We start from the raw sequence: 20,357 nt of genomic DNA, 5'->3' as shown, positions 1-20,357 counted from the left end.
CTCGAGTCCTCAGTCCTCCCGCCTCCTCCTCGGCCAATGGGATGGAGTTTGCCCTTCAGCCAATCTCGGACCCGCTTCCTGAGTGGCCAGGAGGAGGATCCGTGTGACAATAGCGAATTTTCATTCGCTATTGTCACACAATGGGTGGGCTCGGGGCGCACTGCTCTGCGCCCTGGGTCCACCCTTTGCTGAAGCCTATTAGAGCCTCTGGCTCCAATCAGGTGATTAAAAAAAAAAAAAAAAAGCCCCATTGAACGCCATGGGTCCGGCGCCCCGCATGTAGATTAGGGGGCCGGATGCATGGATGGGGGGGGCGGCGCCCCTGCGCCCCCAACGCACAAGCTGCCACTGGATACTGTATATATAAACAGTCATATATCCACACACACATTTTTGAGTTTTGGGGTGCAAACCCTAATGCAATAGGCTGCGCACACCTATGGGGAGCGGGTACCTGTCAAAACCAAGAACCGCCCCAAAAAAAAAAATTGAAGGGGGGTGGGGGGGGGCAGAAAAGCAGAACTTCTCTTTTTGGAAAGTTTATTAAATATCCCATATGTATATCAGTCCATAAAAAAAGGACAAGTGAGGAGGGAAGAGGGGTGAAAGTTGGGAGCTGTGTGTGGTTTTAGTGGGACTATTCACATAGGATAAGTTGAGGGAATGTGTAGTATATTGATGGTGTGATTCCCCCGGCAGGTGTATGGTCGCCTCCTCCATGAAGCAGAGGAAGCAATGTTGGTGACTCCAGTGAGTAGAGCCCCCCTCCTCCCTCCATTCCTTCTCTCCTCTCCGGCTGGGCGTGTCCCCCGTACTCTGCGCTCCGCACCGCTCCGCTCTCCCCACTCTCCCCATCTCCCTGTCACTCCGCTCCGTACACCATGGGCTTGGAGAAGGAGAAAGCCGATGCTCGGATCTTCATGGACGACGATGACTTCAACCGATCAGACATGCCGATGCTGACCGAGAAGACCTATGAGACCAACCAGCACGATCGGGATCCCAACAACCTCAACAGCCACCTAAAGGTAATGGGAGAGCACAGCCTGGGACTGAGCACACTGCTAGCACTTCATCACCAAACATTGCTGCTACATTTACTTTACTACTATAGCTGGGTCTCAGGTCTGCTGATACTTGTAGTTCTCTTCCCAAAACTGCAATGCTTGTTTAATGATGAGTTTTAGTTTACTAAGTCTGCTGATACTTGTAGTTCTTGTTTGAGTGACCTACAGTATGATATGGGTTGGTGCTCAGTTCTGCTGAGCCTTTTAGTTCTTGTATGAGTGACCTACAGTATGATATGGGTTGGTGCTCAGTTCTGCTGAGCCTTTTAGTTCTTGTATGAGTGACCTACAGTATGATATGGGTTGGTGCTCAGTTCTGCTGAGCCTTTTAGTTCTTGTATGAGTGACCTACAGTATGATATGGGTTGGTGCCCAGTTCTGCTGATACTTGTAGTACTTGTATGATGAGTGACCTACAGTATGATATGGGTTGGTGCTCAGTTCTGCTGATACTTGTAGTTCTTGTATGAGTGACCTACAGTATGGTATGGGTTGGTGCCCAGTTCTGCTGATACTTGTAGTACTTGTATGATGAGTGACCTACAGTATGATATGGGTTGGTGCTCAGTTCTGCTGATACTTGTAGTTCTCTTCCCAAAACTGCAATGCTTGCGTAATGATGAGTTTTAGTTTACTAAGTCTGCTGCTACTTGTAGTTCTTGTTTGAGTGACCTACAGTATGATATGGGTTGGTGCCCAGTTCTGCTGATACTTGTAGTACTTGTATGATGAGTGACCTACAGTATGGTATGGGTTGGTGCCCAGTTCTGCTGATACTTGTAGTACTTGTATGATGAGTGACCTACAGTATGGTATGGCTTGGTGCTCAGTTCTGCTGATACTTGTAGTACTTGTATGAGTGACCTACAGTATTGTATGGGTTGGTGCTCAGTTCTGCTGCTTCTTGTAGTTCTCTTCCCAAAACTGCAATGCTTGTGTATTGGGTCTCAGTTCTGCTATTTGAAGTTCAGGTATTCAAGACTGAAACATTTGTGTAATAGTTGGGTCTCAGTTCTGCTGCTACTTGTAGTTCTCCCCCCCCCCCCCCCAAACTGCAAATGTATTTCTTGGGTCTCAGTTCTCCTGGTGCTTGTAGTTCAGTTGCCCACAACTAAGATTCTTCTGCAATAGCTGAGTCTCAGTTCAGCTATTTGTAGTTCAGGTATCTAAGGCTCAAATACTTGTGTAATAGTTGAGTCTCCGTTCTGCTGCTACTTGTAGTCCTCTTGGCCAAACCTGCAATGCTTGTGTATTAGTTGGGTCTCAGTTCTGTTATACCTGTAGCTCGATTAATCAAAGTTCTAATGGTTTTACAATAGTTGAGTCTCCATTCTGCTGCTCTTAATAGATCAGTGTCCCAAGACTTCAAAACTTTAGTCTGCTACTACTTGTAGTTCAGTTCCCCAGGGCTGTTTTCGCTTCGTAATAGTGAGTCCCAGTTCTGCTGCTACTTGTAGTTTAGCTGCCCAGGGATGCAAGGCTTGTGTATTAGTTGGGTCTTCATTCTGCTGCTACTTGTAGTTCAGTTGCACAAGTCTATAAAATGTGTGTATTATTCTGGGTCTCGGTTCTGCTGCTACTTGTAGTTCAGTTGCCCAAGACTACAAAACGTGTGTGTTATTTAGGTCTCAGTCCTGCTGCTACTTGTAGTTCAGTTACCCAGGACCCCAATGCTTGTGCAATAGGTAAAGAAGAGCTCCTGGGAAAGATTTGTATTTACTCATGCAGTAGAGCTGTGCCCGCACTACATGGGTAAGTGCCCCTTTTTGTATAGGGGATTGCAGAGCAGAGATATACTTACCTAATCCTCCCTGCGCAAGACCGGTCCCCACTGCTCCTACCCCACATACTAGCAGTCTTGCGAATAGGCTGTTCCTGATGTCATCACGCCCATAGACTGGCTCTGGACGTGAGGATGGCAGAAACAGTCCACAGCTGGGCATGGGGGAGTGTGGTTTTCCAGAGGATTGAAGGACCAGATAAGTATAGCCTTTCCTTGTGCCCCTGGAGCAGTTAAGCCATGTAGCGCTGGCACAATCCCACTGCTTTGGAAAATACAAATGTTGCCCGGAGTTCTTCTTTAAGTCTCAGTTCTGCTAATAATGATTGCTGTCTGTTTTTGTGTTTTTCCAGCTCGGCTTTGAGGATTTGATCGCAGAGCCGGACACCACTCACAGCTTTGATAAGGTGTGGATCTGCAGCACTGCACTCTATGAAATTAGTAAATACCTCATCTACAAGGTGCTCACCGTGCTCCTGGCCATCCCACTGGCCTTTGTCATAGGACTGGTCTTCGCCATCCTCAGCTGCCTGCATATCTGGTAATTCACCTATTTTCCTTTCTTTATATAATTGTTTTTTAAAATGTAGCATTGCTCTGCTTGATAATATCACTCTCATCCCAAATGTACGTATTTATTATAGAAAGTGTGGCTTACAATTTATTAGCAGTGCCCTGGTGTGCCCGCACCCCTTCAGGCCTATTGGAGTCATGTAGTAGTGCAGACCTGTATGATCTAATCCCATTGAAGGTACAGAAATACACTGTGAGAAATGGTGCCCCATTGTTGGTGGCAATGGAAGGAGTAGTGCCCCATCATTGATGTCAGTGGGAGAAATGGACCCCATTGTTGGTGTCAGTGGAAAGAGTGTTGCCACAATGTTAGTGTCAGTGAAAAGAGTAGTAACCTATTGTTGGTGTCAGTGAAAAGAGTAGTGACCCATTGTTTTCAGTGGAAAGAGTAGTGACCCATTGTTGGTGTCAGTGGAAGGAGTAGTGACCCATTGTTGGTGTCAGTGGAATGAGTAGTGACCCATTGTTTGCGTCAGTGGAAGGAGTAGTGACCCTTTGTCAGCGTCAGTGGAAGGAGCAGTGACCCATTGTCCGTGTCAGTGGAAGGAGTAGTGACCCATTGTTGGCATCAGTGGAAGTAGTAGTGACCCGTTGTTGGCGTCAGTGGAAGGAGTAGTGACCCATTGTTGGCGTCAGTGGAAGGAGTAGTGACCCCTTGTTGGCATCAGTGGAAGGAGTAGTGACCCATTGTTGGCGTCAGTGGAAGGCGTCGTGACCCATTGTTGGCGTCAGTGGAAAGAGTAGTGACCCATTGTTGGCATCAGTGGAAGGAGTAGTGACCCCCTTGTCGGCATCAGTGGAAGGAGTAGTGACCCCCCTTGTCAGCGTCAGTGGAAGGAGTAGTGACCCCTTGTCAGCGTCAGTGGAAGGAGTAGTGACCCCCTTGTTGGCGTCAGTGGAAGGAGTAGTGACCCCCTTGTTGGCCTCAGTGGAAGGAGTAGTGACCCTCTTGTTGGCGTCAGTGGAAGGAGTAGTGACCCATTGTTGGCGTCAGTGGAAGGAGTAGTGACCCGTTGTCGGTGTCAGTGGAAGGAGTAGTGACCCATTGTTGGCGTCAGTGGAAGGAGTAGTGACCCATTGTTGGCGTCAGTGGAAGGAGTAGTGACCCATTATTGGCGTCAGTGGAAGGAGTAGTGACCCATTGTTGGCGTCAGTGGAAGGAGTAGTGACCCATTATTGGCATCAGTGGAAGGAGTAGTGACCCATTGTTGGCATCAGTGGAAGGAGTAGTGACCCATTGTTGGCGTCAGTGGAAGGAGTAGTGACCCATTATTGGCGTCTGTGGAAGGAGTAGTGACCCATTGTTGGCGTCAGTGGAAGGAGTAGTGACCCATTGTTGGCGTCAGTGGAAGGAGTAGTGACCCATTATTGGCGTCAGTGGAAGGAGTAGTGACCCATTGTTGGCGTCAGTGGAAGGAGTAGTGACCCATTATTGGCGTCTGTGGAAGGAGTAGTGACCCATTGTTGGCGTCAGTGGAAGGAGTAGTGACCCATTGTTGGCGTCAGTGGAAGGAGTAGTGTCCCATTATTGGCGTCTGTGGAAGGAGTAGTGACCCATTGTTGGCGTCAGTGGAAGGAGTAGTGACCCATTGTTGGCGTCAGTGGAAGGAGTAGTGACCCATTATTGGCGTCAGTGGAAGGAGTAGTGACCCATTGTTGGCGTTAGTGGAAGGAGTAGTGACCCATTATTGGCGTCTGTGGAAGGAGTAGTGACCCATTGTTGGCGTCAGTGGAAGGAGTAATGACCCATTGTTGGCGTCAGTACTTACAAAACTACCTACTTACCAAAATGCCTCCAGCGGAAAGGTACAATGAGAGTGGGCTTGTAGCAGCAAAAAAAAAACAAAACAGAATAAAACGTTCTCAATCAAAACGGAAACTAAATTATTAGCTTTCCTGCTGCCCATACAATGGAGAAAACCATTCCAATGAAGGGAAATGCAGGAACTGAAACTGGGAGTGCCAATCTCCTGTGTCCCCAGCTATGCTAGGTGCTTCCTCCCACCGACCTCATGTCATTCCTGTGTTCATCAGAGACTTTGGGGGGGGGGGGGGGGGGGTATTCTTAAATGGAGCTGTGTTTTATGGTACAGGAAAGGGAAAGTGAAAGCCTTTATTCTGGCATTTACAGTATTTTTGGGACTTTTAAGTCAGCCTTTGCTATGACATTTGCTAATTAAAGCTACTATGGCCAGTGAGTGGCCTGTGTCTTTGAGTGCATGGACCCTGAGAGTAGACGTAGTCATGGGACAGAATCTTAAGGGTCTCATCTGAGCTCTGCAGTTTTATATGGTAATGCCATAAGGAGAGTGATGGAAGGTGCATAGGGGGGCTCATCTTCACTGCCATTGTGCAAGGGTTTTGCTACAATGTACAAACATGCAGAGCACATTTGAACATCATAGCAGACTTACCTGCCAAAGCATCTCGCTTTAGTGGTGTGATGGCCACAATCTCCCTCATCATTCCATGGCTGCTGACATCTTTATCTGTCCATCTTGATTGGTTTGACCAGGATGATATAACTCCTATGCACATGCGTGCAAAAAATAATTGATTTCAGTACCAAGTCATGTTGAGAATGTGCAAGCACAGCTCAGTGTACATTTATTAGAAACATTACTGGCAGGCAGGAGAACAACTTTTATTGCAGAAGATACATACAGTACATGGTCCCATCTGCAAAGTTTAGGTTTGAAGAATTAACTTCTACATTAAGTTAAAGCAGAGTTCCGCCCAAGAGTGGAACTTCTACTGATCTGCTTCCTCCCCCTTTCAGGTGACACATTTAGCACCTTTCAGGGGGGAGGGGGAAACAGGTACTTGTTTTTGACAGGTACCCTTCACCATTTCTGGGGAATAGCGCCGCGGCGATGTCCCCCGGAAGTTCGCCCTCCCCTCCTCCTTCCCCCCGCCTCTGGGCCAATTGGAAAGCACAACGCGTTTCGTGCATGCGCAGTAGGGAACCAGCTGTGAAGCTGAAAGGCTTTACTGCTGGTTTCCCTTATGATAAATGGCGGCAGCAGCACCTGACAGCCAATCCAAAAATCGGCTGGGGTGCCGACATCATGGGCTACCTGGATAAGTAAGTGTCCATATTTTAAAAGTCTGCAGCTACAGTATTTTTAGCTGCTGATTTTTAATTTTTTTTTCCCCAAACGGAACTCCTCCTGTAAGCTTTCAATACAGTTTTAAAGGTACACCACTGGTCAAAAAACATTGACGTTTTACTCCAGCTAAATTGAAAAGTAAGGTGTATCTAATCCAGTTTTGTAATTCTCTGTCACCTTTAGGGGGATTCACCCTCTCTTTTTGACCTAGGGGCCATTGTCACCAAGACTGAAAGTGAGGGAAAATCCAGAATTATAGGTTATCACCAAAACAGGAATGTCTGTCTAAGAGGGGGTTTCCCTCAATTTGGAAATTTTTCCTTATCTCCTCTTGGGTCTATGGTACAAGAAGTGCATCAAGTCTCTCAAATGGGACACATCACAAAACAAAAAGTTTAGAGATACTTTAAGCCTTAAAATGTACACACAGGGTGCAGGCTTCAGCTTTTTATTCATCTATTGATGTAGTGCACTAGTTAACATTAGTATAATGTACATCTAGTATAAATGGGCTTCTAAGTAGCAAAGGCCCTTGGCAAACTCTAAAGGCCATTGGTGCACTGGCAAATGGTATTCACCTCAGTGGTGACCTCTCTGAGAAAGCATGCTGACTCTGGATAAAGCCTGAGACTCCATTAACAGTTGAGCGTTTTTGAGCTCAAAGCTCGACACTCAGAAACGCTTAACAAGCAAAATCCCACTTATTGTAATGGCCCCTGTTAACATTTGAGCATTTTGTCGTCGGTAGTAAAATGCCTGTCGCTCAAAAAAGTACATGAGGTATTTTCCCCTTAACATCTTTCAGGACAGCATCTGAGAGATGCTTCTGATTACTCCATTCTGGCCAAAGAGAGCCTGGCTCTCCACCATTCTACAAATGGCAGTCAAACCATTCTGGCAGCTTCCTCTCAAACAGGATTTACTACTTCAAGGCCCAGTATGTCATATGACGCCGTCCCAGAATGAGAGCCGCAGCACTCCGCTCTGCTGTCCTTTGACCGCGGGTGGGCGGCAAGTGGTTAAGGTAAAATACGTTTTCAGTTTCCCTGTGACCCCCCTTCCCGTGTGAAGAGTAAGAGAGGGGAGAATAGATCAGCGCTGTGCATGGCTACATCTATTCTCCCCTCTCTTCCTCTTCACACAGCATTCGAGCAGCAGCAGAAGTTATTGGCTCTTGCTGCTGTCAATCAGGTGCAGTGAGGAGGAAGTGGGCCTAAGTCCCGCTGTGTAAGTCTATGGAGCGCGACTCCATAGACGCACGCATCGTTTGTCCCCATAGCAAACTGCTTGCTATGGGGACAAAAGAAGAAGAGGAGCCAAGATCGCCGCTGGGGGCCCAAGAGAAGGAGGATCGGGGCCGCTCTGAGCAATACCACTGAGCAGGTAAATATAACATGTTTGTTCTTTTAATAGAAAAAAATTAGACTTTAGTAACACTTTAAGCACTAGGCGCATCAAGTGCTAGAGCGTTCATTCATTTCAAAGGCTTTTAGGCACATTTTCTGACACCGCCTGGCGTTACCTGGCACTTAGAAGAGCTGCCCAATGTGCAATGGGCCTAAATCTTATGCTTATTATTACCTGGCATGCATGTATTTGAAATGAATAAGAAAAAAAATTTGATTTGCTGTTAGGTCCACTTTAATATGGTCTTTTCTGAATCTATTTAGATTTTGCAGTTGGCCATAGCATACATTAAAGATAAAATATGATTATGTTTTTTTTTTTTAACTAACTTGATTAGCTGCTACCATTGATTAATCCTCTCCCCCCGCTGCTTACAATGACGGAGCTTGGTGCTTGGTCCAACGTCACTTTAGCTTTCTATCTTTGTTCCAGCAGAAGGCCTCATATAGCACATAATTAGTGGTTAGTGGTTTCAGACCCAAAGTAACTGTAGATCTGTGTGGGATACTGCTGACTCCTGTGTATGTATTCCCCTATGAACCCATACAGTACAGATGAGCTTTGCACTGACAGGCTCTCCTCCTCCTGTTGTGTTAAATGATGATTGCTGTCACTGCCCCTCTCCTCCTTGTGTGCCGTCACCGTCACCTGAGACCACAGTAAAAAATATGTTTCCTTGTGTGCTGTGTGGTCGGACAGCAGTGTGGGGGGCGGGGGATGGGGTGTCCAACCACACCTTTCGGCAACCGCACCATGCATTCAAATGGTACCCTGTGGGATTATAAAGGATGTTTTAAATAAAGTGATAATTCTTCTTTAATATATGAAAAGAACCTACAAAAACGGAATGACGGGCACACATTTTCAGGATCACAGGACATGTGAATTGTGATATAGAACATACAGTATATTCAACAATATGATGTAAATTGGCACTTTTTTTTGCGCCTGACAGGCATAAATAAATGAAAAAATTAGTATGAGCCCAAACAGAAGATTAGTGAGTATGGCTTGCGTTATTTCTAATCGCTGACCTACGTTTGAACCTGCGTAAGTCTGGTTATAAAACAACCAATTTATAATTTATGCCCTTGGTTTAGGGGAGGCATTTGTGTCATTGTATGAGCCTGCTACAGGCTGTTTAATGTAGGAAGGTGAATAGACCATCTGTGGGTTTTGTCAGGTTTTATTTAAAGTGGTTGGAAATTCAGATGTTTTTTTTATCTTATTGCATTCTATGCATTAAGATAAAAAGCCTTATGTGTGAAGAAGCCCCCCTAATACTTACCTAAGCCCCATCTCTATCCAGCGATGTCCACAATTGCCTCCAGCTGTCTGGGACTCTCTCTCCTGATTGGCTGAGACACAGCAGCGGGAGCCAATGGCAATCAAACTTAGCCAATCAGGAGCGAGAGGGGGCGGACCGAACAGCAGCTTTGAGTCTGAATGGATAACAGGGATCTGCAGCTCGGCTTGGGTGCCCCATAGTAAGCTACTTGCTGTGGGGGCATTCGACAGGAGGGAGGGGCCAGGGGCCTAAGAAGAGGAGGATCGGGGCTGCCCTGTACAAGACTACTGCACAGAGGAGGTAAGTATGATATGTTTATTATTTTAATAGGAAAAAAAAGGAGACTTTACAATCACTTTATTGAGCACCAAAAGTCAAATGATCGAATTCAAGAATTACTACCATATTTGGGAGTTTTGTTTTTTGGCATAGTCATGTTGCAGTAATCTTAAGTTACTGTGAACATTTTAAGACTCTAAAAGGAGGATACACAAAATGTATCTGTTTTAAGGGTGTTGAAAAGCAATCCAAATTCAGATTGTTTTTTTAACCCTGTAAATGCTGTAGTAAGCCCCATTGACTTGCATTGTTAAGGTTTGGCAAAGCTAAGGCCTGTTGAATGTTCCATGCTGTTTAGTTTTTGCTGAGGCAGGTGTACAGTGATAAGTTGTTGGACGCCAGTGTTCAGGCAAGCCGTCCGGGGGGGGGGGGGGGCCTAGCCGCCAAGTTATACCGCCTCCTAAGGCTTGTGTGAACGAGGCCTCAAAGTAATTTTAGTGGGTGAACTTAGTAATTCTTACTGTGAATACCATGGATAATAATTGTTTTCTAAGTTTGAGGATATTTTGAACTAGTGAATTAAACAGATGGACTTTTGGGTCCAGAAAAATATTTCTGCTTGTGAGGTTTAATTGCTTCCTAGCAGCGTGTGGGTCAGGGTGGGGGGTTCTATGGGTTTGTTTCTTAGGTGTTTGTTTTTTTCTTTTTTTTTGAGGGGGGTTGAGGGTGGGGTTTAAATGGTAAAAAGAAAAGCTCTACGGAGAGAAATATGTGGACCATTTCTGGCCTTTGTCTGCAAAATCCTTGTTGCTGGCTGGTATTAATCTAATAAATGTAAGGTCTACGGAGAGAAATATGTGGACCATTTCTGGCCTTTGTCTGCAACATCCTTGTTTCTGGCTGGTATTAATCTAATAAATGTAATCCCTATGTGCCACTGACAAGGAACAGATATACAGAAATGTAAGTTACAGGGCCACTGAATCAGTATGATAACCAGGCAATGATCAGTTTCAATCAAAAAACAAACAAAAGGGCGCACCGGCCTAGTGCATTATTCTCCATGAAAGGCTTTATTGAATGAAGAAATAAAAATACTCACATGCCAAGAACTCGTTTGTGAGTACTTTTATTTCTTCATTCAATAAAGCCTTTCATGGAGGATAATGCGATAGGCCGGTGCGCCCTTGTGTTTGTTTTTTGATTGCAGTGATCCCAGGCTACCCTGGTCTTGAAGGGGCAGCAAGTCTGAAGCATCCAGGAGAAGCCAAGTGTAAGATCTTTGTTAGCCACATGTGTGTGTGGCTCACGCTGATCAGAAGGTCACTTCTCCGAGCGCGGGAGACAGGCGCGTTGCACTATTTTCAATGATCAGTTTCAGGAAGAGGTTAGTAATGGCAGACAATATAGTTCTCTCTTTACAGGTTTTATAATCTATATGTAGACTGAAGAATCTGTTCAGTAGGGTTTAGATATCAAAGCATCAGGAATTGGAAAGTTTAGAAGACTATTATTGCTAAAGTGGTTCTAAGGGCTGAATTATATTTTTTTACCTCTTTAATTAAAGAGGAAGTAAACCCTCCTCTGCAACTTGTACATATAGGTAAGCCTATGATAAGGCTTACCTATAGGTACTGTAAATATCTCCTAAACATGTACCTTTTATGAGATATTTAGCTTGCATGCAGCCAGTGACATCACTGGTGCATGCGCTCTCAAGGAACGGCTGCCCTTGCCGTTCCTTCAGAGCCCAGTGCCGCGAAAGTTGGCTCCCGTGCACATGTGCGGGAGTGACATCACCGCGGCTCCAGCCAATCAGATGGCCGGATGCCGCAAACCCGGAAGAAGAGCGACCGAACATGTCGCCCGTGAGGGAGGTTAGCGAGCGGCACTGCGGAGCTTCGTTCTAAGGTAAGTATTTCATAATGAGCTAGTATGCGATGAGCATACTAGCTCATTATGTGTTTGTGTTTCAGGTGTTTGTTTTTTATTTTTTTGTAAATTCTGAGGTTTACAACCTCTTTAAGGTAAAAAAAAAAAAAAACCTTTGGAGTGCAGCTCTTCCTACTGCCCCAGCCCCCCCATGTACTCACCTGAGGCCGATTTCAATCCAGAGATGTGCACGAAAGCAAGCAGGCTCTTTCTCTGCTCATTGGCCAATCACAGCCAGTAAGGAGGGAGTGGGAGGCTTTGGACACACTGAGCCAGCCAGGAATGAGCCTGCACAAGTGCCCCATATAGCAAGCGACTTGCTTCAACCCAATGAAGAGACTTTAACTTCCTGGGTCTGACAAATAAGAGAGGACATTCTCCAATTTAAGGAAAACCCTCCCTTTGTTAGTTCATATCTATTCTATACAAGTGTCCCCATTGAAAATGACCCCTCTATTCCTGTTCTGATGACAAACATATTTTTTATTTTCCCCTCACAATAACCACCAAGACAAACAGCGAGGGTGGGTATCCTCCGCAGAATACAGACAGCAATAAAAAAAACCTTGGTCTCTGATAGAACTTTGGTAAAATGATTACAATGTATCTGTTGTGCTGGTTCTCTTGCACTGGATTTTGATGTTGCAGCTATTAGCTGAGGACCCAAAACATGCACAGTCTGCTTTATTTGAACAATAAAATCCAGAAAGGGTTTAAGATACTGTTATGTGTGACCTCACCATGGGTATCATTTTGCCAACTGCCAAAATGGCTTCATCCAACATCCAATCACATTTGGAAAACTAAAGCTATCCATACACCAATTGAAAATTCCTTCAAACGCGTTTTCGCAAAATGAACACCCAGTCCTGAGAGCAAACAATATTGCCATCATGTAATGATCAAATTGCAAATGATACATTGTTCAATAGAGCTAAATGAATCAGTTATTCATGTGTTTTTTGCGTCTGGGTCACTTATGTACCAACAGTTAAATTTTTAATGGGCGCGAAACACATTAACCTTTTAATTTATTTCTTATTCAGCAAACTTTTCCATCAATTTTATTTTTTGGTTGAAAAGTCACAACCAATTTTGGATTTGTGCTCATTTAACCACTTTCAGACCGGAGGATTTGGCTGCTCAAAGACCAGACCCCTTTTTTCAACTTGGCACTGCGTGACTTTAACTAACAATTGCGCGGTCATGCAATGCTGTACCCAAACGAAATTTACGTCCTTTTTTTCCCACAAATAGAACTTTCTTTTGGTGGTATTTGATCACCTCTGTGCTTTTTATTTTTTGCGATATCAATAAAAAAATAGCGAACATTTTGAGAAAAAATAAAATTTTCAACTTTGTCTTTTAAAAAATATCCAATATACTCAATTTATGTCATAAATTTTGGCCAAAATGTATTTAGCCACATGTCTTTGACAAAAAAAATCTCAATGAGCGTATTTTTATTGGTTTACGCAAAAGTTATAGCATCTACAAACTATGGTGCAGCTTTTACTTTCTGACTGCCTATCTCATTTCATGAAGTGCTAAAATGGCAGGGCAGTACAAACCCCCCCCCCCCCAAATTACTAGTTTTTGGAAAGTAGACATCCTAAGAAATGTCCTGAGAGGCATGTTGAGCTCAATGAATATTTAATTTTTTGTCTCAGGTGTTTAAAAAATGACTAAAAAAAAAAAAATTTTTTTTTTTACACAAAGTTGTCATTGAACCGATATATTGCTCATGCATGCCATGGGTATATGTGTAATTACACCCCAAAATATATTCTGCTGCTTCTCCTGAGTACAGGGTTACCATATGTGTGAGACTTTTTGGAAGCCTAGCTGTGTACGGGATCCCGAAAACCAATCACCACCTTCAGAATTTCAAAGAGAGTACATTTTTCATTGCATTTTCTCACTACCTATCATGGTTTAGGAGGCCCTGAAATGTCACGATACCACAAAACCCCCCAAATGACCCCATTTTGGAAAGTAGACACCCCAAGCTGTTTGCTGAGAGGCATGGTGAGTCCATGGAATATTCTATATTTTGCCACAAGTTTTGGGAAATTAATTCTTTTTTTTTTTCAACACAAAGTTGTCACTAAAAGATAAATTTCTCACACATGACATGGGTATATGTGGAATGACACCCCAAACTACATTCTGCTGCTTCTCCTGAGTACAGGGATACCACATGTGTGAGACTTTTTGGGAGCCTAGCTGTGTACGGGACCCCGAAAACCAATCACCACCTTCAGGTTTTCTAATGGCGTAGATTTTTGATTTCACTCCTCACTACCTATCACAGTTTCGGAGGCCCTACAAATTTCAAGATAGCACAAAACCCCCCCAAATGACCCCATTTTGGAAAGTAGACACCCCAAGCTATTTGCTGAGAGGCATGTGGAGTCCATGGAATATTTATTATTTTGCCACAAGTTTTAGGAAAATTACATTTTTTTTTTTTAACACAAAGTTGTCACTAAAAGATAAATTGCTCACACATGCCATGGGTATATGTGTATATGTGGAATGAAACCCCAAAATATGATCTTTGGTTGTATTTTTACAGACGTGGAAAAGGTATAATTTGTTTTGTTTTTATTTTCAGGATCGTTATGCCATTTGTGAAGACCTGTCTAATGGTGTTACCATCTGTGCAAGCAATATGGAGAGGTGTTACAGACAGCTTCATAGCCCCTTTTTATGCAAGTATGGGGCGGTGTTTTTCATCGGTTAGCGTGCGAGTAGACAACAGTTAGGCTTTTCTGTACAGTTCAGATGTCATGAATATGCCAAATGTCAATTAAAATACTGCTTAGTACTTCACTAGCCTGTTGAATATGTACTGTTCATGAAATATGGCCCTAACACTCCTATGTGTACATTCCAGTTCTACTTCAGATCCCACTAGAAATATAGGTGCAGGTCTGTCTCACTACCTCCTGATGTTGGGAACATTTACTGCCTGTGAGGTGGTATGCAAGGTCTTTATAAAAAGCAGAAAACCAGGCCTCCGCACTGCTAGGCTTCCGACATTTCCTAATTGCTTGCTAAATGATATTTGATTGTAGATAGAGCAGAACTGTGCCCAAATGGTTTTCTACCACAGAATTTTAGGTGATTGATTTGGTGACCATAAGTCTGGAATTTTACTATCACAATCTAGAATGAGTCCTTAAGGATCTGTGGGCCATCAGTACACCTAATGGCTGGAGAAGAGTATTACTAGTCCTTTTTAAATATTTTATTTTCAAGAAATTGCAGTTTTAGTATATAAAATGCAAAAAATACATATTATGATTATTTCAGGCTTTTGAACCGGAGCCCCCTAACTTTATTTGATTGTGCACCACTATCAGATGTAGCAATTTGCAGTTTATCACATTGAGTTGATAAAAACATTGTTTAAACAATGTTAATAGGCCTAAAAATAAAAAGTATATACATAAAGCAAACCGGTTTGGCCTTAGGCTTTTGTAAGGTTTGTAATACAATGGGTGTTCATACAGGTACTGAGCCTATGCTGAGAGGCTGCCTTGAGTTATGTTACAAACACTTGAAACCCACATATGACTCGATGGTAAAGAGCCATTACCAAAGCCAAAATTATACCAAGGTAGACCGGCCAGGGACAACATCTTCTATTATTTATTTTATCAATATATCGTAATATTCCTGAAGCCTCTAGATAAGAAGATTGACCCCCCAAAAATTACATTTTTAAGGCTCCATCAAGGCTACACTAATTGTTCTGTGTATAGGCCAATGGTATTACTTATCCAGAATATAATTGACTGGTTAGAGATAAATATTGGGATGTCTGTCTCCCAGATCAGTCCCATATTCTGCCAGTAATGAATGGAACAGATTGCATTCTGGAGCACTGACCCAGATAAGTATGCAGACTACATGTTCTGACATAACATGCTTCGTGCTTGCTTTGGGTCAGTGACTCCAAAGCATTGAAGCCACACTACAGTTTTAGAAGAAGGCCAGCAATATGGCCTGCAGATTTCCTTCAACAAAATTTGACAATGTGAAGTTTTGGGATAATGATACATTACATTTTATTTAGCTGTCACTGGATGTGCATTATATATAAAGCTATTTACAGATCTAATAAAGTTTGCATTCCTGTATACAATTATTGTAGGGACACAAAGGAAGCAGAAGTTCCAAATGTATGAGACAATAGTTCTTCCGCTTTTTACAACTTTACATTAGCAAGATGAAATCGTTTACTTGTTATGTATACTTTGATTGGTCGAGCAAGAACACTATTTCTTCAGACATTAATAAAAACATATTTTCTTGTATATTAACTGAATGCACTGAATGCTTGTACATTTTAAATAAATTTATTGAAGTATTTTGTTTATATCATTTGAGTATTTTAATTACAGTTTTTTTTACTGCCCGTATTTTTGATTTGTCTGTTATGTTTTAAGCTGGCCACAATCCAATTGTAAAATTGTTCTTTTTGGCTGCATGTTTGATAAACCGGTTAACAAGAGATTTAAAGATGTGTGGTCAGGTTTATAACCTACTTAAAGCGGAGTTCCACCCAAATATGGAAGCTCAGCGGGGTGAGCGGGCATTGACCTGTCATCCCCCCGCTCTGCTCTGATCAGCAGGGGATCAGCGGATAAGGATATTCATCCATGCACACTGCATGATTGCAAGTCCATCTATCTGTACATAATGTCTTTAAAGATGCTCATACATTGCCATTCATTCCTACAGATTAGAAAATTGTAGGTATAATATGTCACGAGTCTAACTAAACCAGTACCTAAATGACAGCAATCAACACAACTGAGATGGTGGCTTCAACCTGTCCAGTTTTTTCTGTGTGATCAACGCAATAGCCGCCGGGAGTGATCATTGTAGTCTGACAGCGGGGAAACCTCGGCTTTCAGAATACGATAGCGCAGCAGAAGGGAGTTGAGCAATTATTTTCTTGGGTTGAAGGAAAAAAAATTGCATAATCTATGGCCAGCTTTAGACTAGCAGATTTAAATGGATTGGACTAACAAATTACAAGGCTGAACTCCCACTTTATTACAGCAAACAGTTTTTCTCCTTTTGAGATAAAGGTTTTAAAGAAATAAAAGCTGAGCATTGCAATAAACCCCATTAGTGTTAAATGGTTTGTCTCAACCTCTAACTGACACTTTTGCTGGACAGCTTGTGCTGTTAAAGGAAATTTACAAATCACAGACTAAAGCCCCGTACACTCGATCAGATTATCGAACAATCTGTCCTCCATTTTTGGGCCATGCTAGTCTGATGTGTAAAGTGAAGAGGTTATTTTCATTTGAATTTTCCTGTACGACAGAATTCTACTTCAGAAGTGATGTCATCTGTTGGATTGCTTTGTATATGTTCTTTCGTCTCTGAGCATGCCTAGTCTTGCTCTTAAGATTTTTTTCCGTTGAAATCTGTACTAATGAGATGAAAATCAGAGGTTGTTTTGACAGACGACAAAAATTATATAGCCTGCACATCTGGATTTTGTCGGCCGAAAAGTCGGAGTCAGCTGTCGAAAGCACCATACTAACAATCCGAAAACCGACAGATCGGTCGTCGGACAAAATTTCCCTTCAGATTTTCTTATCGTGTGTACGGGCCTTTAGGCCTCATGTACGCTACAGCTTCCAACCTGAAATTTCGTAAAAGTTGGGCATTTTTTTTTTTTTTTTTTTTTTTTAGCAGCACCGGAATTCTCCTCTGTTATCTTAGGCCTCATGCACACTGCAGCTCAAAGAATGCTCCTATATGCTTTTGAGCTGAGCTGTTTGGGCTTTTACTTTTCTCTGCCTGTTAAACCCAAAATAGTTTGTTTCTTCTCTGCTTGTAAGCTCCTATGCCTGTAAACTCCTGAAAATGCCTATGAGCTGCAGTGTGCACGAAGCCTTATGGGCAGAATCGCCAGGTGAAAATAAAAACAAAAAGCCTAAAATTGGAAGACTAATGCAGCCACCACATCTAAGAATTGGTAAGCTTCAGTATAGTAAATCTTTAAGACCCATATTGCAATACTCACGTTAGGTATTCTTGTACATATTAGATGATTAAGAATCATTTTAGGGGCATCCTATCAGTATAAAAATAGTAGTAGTAAAGGTTTTTTTGTGTAAATCCCTTCTTTCCCTACATTCCTTGTTTTACATGACACAGTTTTTATTAACTTGATACAGTGGGCATTTCGGAGTGTTTGTGTGCACGAATAAGGATTTTTGAGTGTTTAATTAAAAAAAAAATATTGTTTGAAAAACATCTGCAAAATGCTTTGGGTCATACAAATAGGCCTTGCACTTTCAGAAAATATAAAAGAGAGTGATAGGTGTCCCGGGAGCTGCACATCAAGTCAAAGCCTGCTGTGTGATATGGAAGTCTAAGCCTGGACCCCTGGCAGGCCACGCCCCCAGACGTGAGTCCAGGCTGAGACTCCCATTCAATATCACACAGCAGGCTTTGACTTGCTTTGCAGCTCCCGGGACACCTATCACTTTCTACCATTGCCTGGAACATAGAGGAGCTCCCTTCCTGACCAGCACTCACAGCGGCGGGCGCAGGACTTCATTTCTATACAGCCTGAGCAGCTCCGCAAACATGCTTGTAATCCAAAGCACTCTTATATCAAAGCAAATTTCCCCATAAGAATGAAAATTCAGATGATTCGTTCCACAGCCATTTATTCATAAGTCCTTCAGTTTAGAGTCAAAGTAAAAAAAATATAGCAATGTGATTGGTTGTGTAACTGTGAAATGTCCATCCACAAATGGCAGCCCCCACAAGGGGATTAGACGCAAAATCCAGCAGGAGCAGCTACAGAGTATAAAAGAGAAGAGAGGTGCCTCTAAGTCTAGCAATATGGTTACATTTATTGAAGGTTCAACATTTAGCAACTCACATGGTAATGATTAAAAGAGGCACATCTAAGTATGCAGGCATAAAGCTGTCCACATAGACCATCCTCCTCACCGCTGGCTCTCACTGCTGTCAGTCTGCAATCGTGACCGGGAGGACTACCCTGCAGTAGAGGGATCTGAAAGCGAGACTTGAAGCACTCGGGAAACAAAGTGTGGAGGGGATGATTTCCATGGAGGTGCGGATGATGGTCTATGTGGACAACTTTACCCTGTATTCCTGCATACTTAGATGTGCCTGTATTATTCATAAACCATGTGAGTTGCTAAATGTTGACCCTTCATTAAATGTAACCATATTGCTACACTTAGAGACACAGTAAACATTATCATGCATTTTCTTTAAAAAAAAAAAAGACATTTCCCCAGTTGTGACGTGACACTACTTGTTTATCAAGACATCGCTTATTTATCAAGTCAACATTTATAAAAAGATTTTGTTCGTCTTGCAAAACGATCTCAAACCAAGTTACTCTTAATCCAAGGTTTTACTGTATATGGTTTGAGGGGGATCTTTTGCAAATGTACAAGTCTGTAATGTGTATTTGAAAAACAATTGGCCTAGCCATCTGAGTTGCAAAATTGGGGGTAAACCACAGCAGTGGAAAGGTTAATGGGCAATTACAGTCAAACAGCGTAGTACAGAGTTAAATCACATATATGGAATCTATTTTAGCTTGCAAAAGATCTGCAATGCACATGTCTTTGTGATTCTAGCCCTACCCTTGGGCTGCATAAAATAGGGAAGGTAAGCCTACAATTCTGCTGTGACTATTCTGCTCCCTTTCTGTACCTTGGTCTACTAGGAAATGTCGTCATGCTGTTGATACCTATTCTTTATTTCAGTATGCCTAGGTAAGTATCTCTGCTTCTTGCCTATCACCTAATAGAACAGGTACATTTTTTGTTACATTCCTGATCTCTGCTTTATGGTGTACCAATACTTACAATAAGGTTCAAAAACTGCCAGCAGCAAACAACTGTAGGCACCTACAGGTACTTGTACAAGCCTTTCCATGGCTGCCAGATTGCCCAAAATCCATAAAACAGATTGCTTTATATGCAAAGCAGCTTCAATTTATGATGTGAAGCTCAGGCTCTTGTATTTGCCAATAAAAGCCACCTATCTAAGTTATGGAATGGTAATGAGACACAGGACTTAGGAGGGAGCAGTCACAAGCATACGGAATTATTTGCATCATAGAGTTTCAAGGATTCCCGGGGCATTTTAAAACCCCCTAAGGCACTCTAGAACCCATTAAAAGGCATTCACAATGACTTTTAGCTACCTGTATCTATTTCCTGCTGGCAGTTTTTTTTAACCTAAATTATGCTTAAAGGTTCACATTAAATTGGCAAGTGGCAACTCATAGTGAAGGTAGATTTAAACGAATTCAATTAAAAATGGTGGAAGTTTTTCACATAGTTGCCTGGAGTTGTCTTCAACATTTGCTTGTAGTGCCATAGAAACAGATTCAAACAATTTATGTAATACATATGTGTAAATACCTGTAACAAATATGCAGGGAACAAACAGGATCACGTTGTTATAGTCTGTCAAACCTTTCATAGTTTGACGTTTGGTGTTTCATAGAAAAGAATACCTACAGCATGCACAGACTGATTCTGCCCGAGTCAGGAAAACAGATCATGCACAAAACATGTCACATCTTGGTAGCTGGTTTAAAACAATCTTAGAGAATTATTACACCAATTGTAAGACTACAACGGCAATAAAGGTCAACCACAATATGCAGATCTATACCCTCAGATACTATGTGCCAGATTATAAATTGTGAACATAGTGTCAGTTTCTGAATATGGGCTGGGTAAGGAGAAAAAAATTAGGCCAGATCAGTACCAAACAAGCAAGTGTAGCATCAAATGGTTCAGGCGAAACATAATCAGGTACAAGACAGTCGTCAACATTAGTTAAGTATGGTATAATACAAAGCAGAGCTAGAAAACAAGCCACAATAA

The 20,357-nt window shown here is 42.6% G+C and overlaps 1 protein-coding gene across 1 annotated transcript; it reads left to right on the top strand.

Annotated features, from left to right (window-relative positions):
- The first annotated feature begins 780 nt into the window (after positions 1–780).
- CAV2 (caveolin 2) lies at positions 781–14,685 on the top strand. Its single transcript, XM_082256795.1, has 3 exons — positions 781–1,028; positions 3,201–3,388; positions 14,054–14,685. The coding sequence occupies exons 1-3, from the start codon at positions 882–884 to the stop codon at positions 14,202–14,204; spliced, it is 486 nt and encodes a 161-aa protein (XP_082112921.1). The 5' UTR covers positions 781–881; the 3' UTR covers positions 14,205–14,685.
- Positions 14,686–20,357: the final 5,672 nt, after the last annotated feature.

This window comes from Pelophylax lessonae (assembly GCF_965119305.1).
Source record: "Pelophylax lessonae genome assembly, chromosome: 4".
NCBI classification, from domain to species: domain Eukaryota; kingdom Metazoa; phylum Chordata; class Amphibia; order Anura; family Ranidae; genus Pelophylax; species Pelophylax lessonae.
This window is presented reverse-complemented; position numbering and strand designations above follow the sequence as displayed.

What these genes read in the sequence shown, in the direction of transcription:
- CAV2 (XM_082256795.1), top strand. Translation starts at nt 882, where the DNA reads ATGGGCTTGGAGAAGGAGAAAGCCGATGCTCGGATCTTCATGGACGAC. An exon ending in ACCTCAACAGCCACCTAAAG is followed by an intron (nt 1,029 to 3,200) that starts GTAATGGGAGAG and finishes GTGTTTTTCCAG; the next exon opens with CTCGGCTTTGAGGATTTGAT. An exon ending in CTCAGCTGCCTGCATATCTG is followed by an intron (nt 3,389 to 14,053) that starts GTAATTCACCTA and finishes TTTTATTTTCAG; the next exon opens with GATCGTTATGCCATTTGTGA.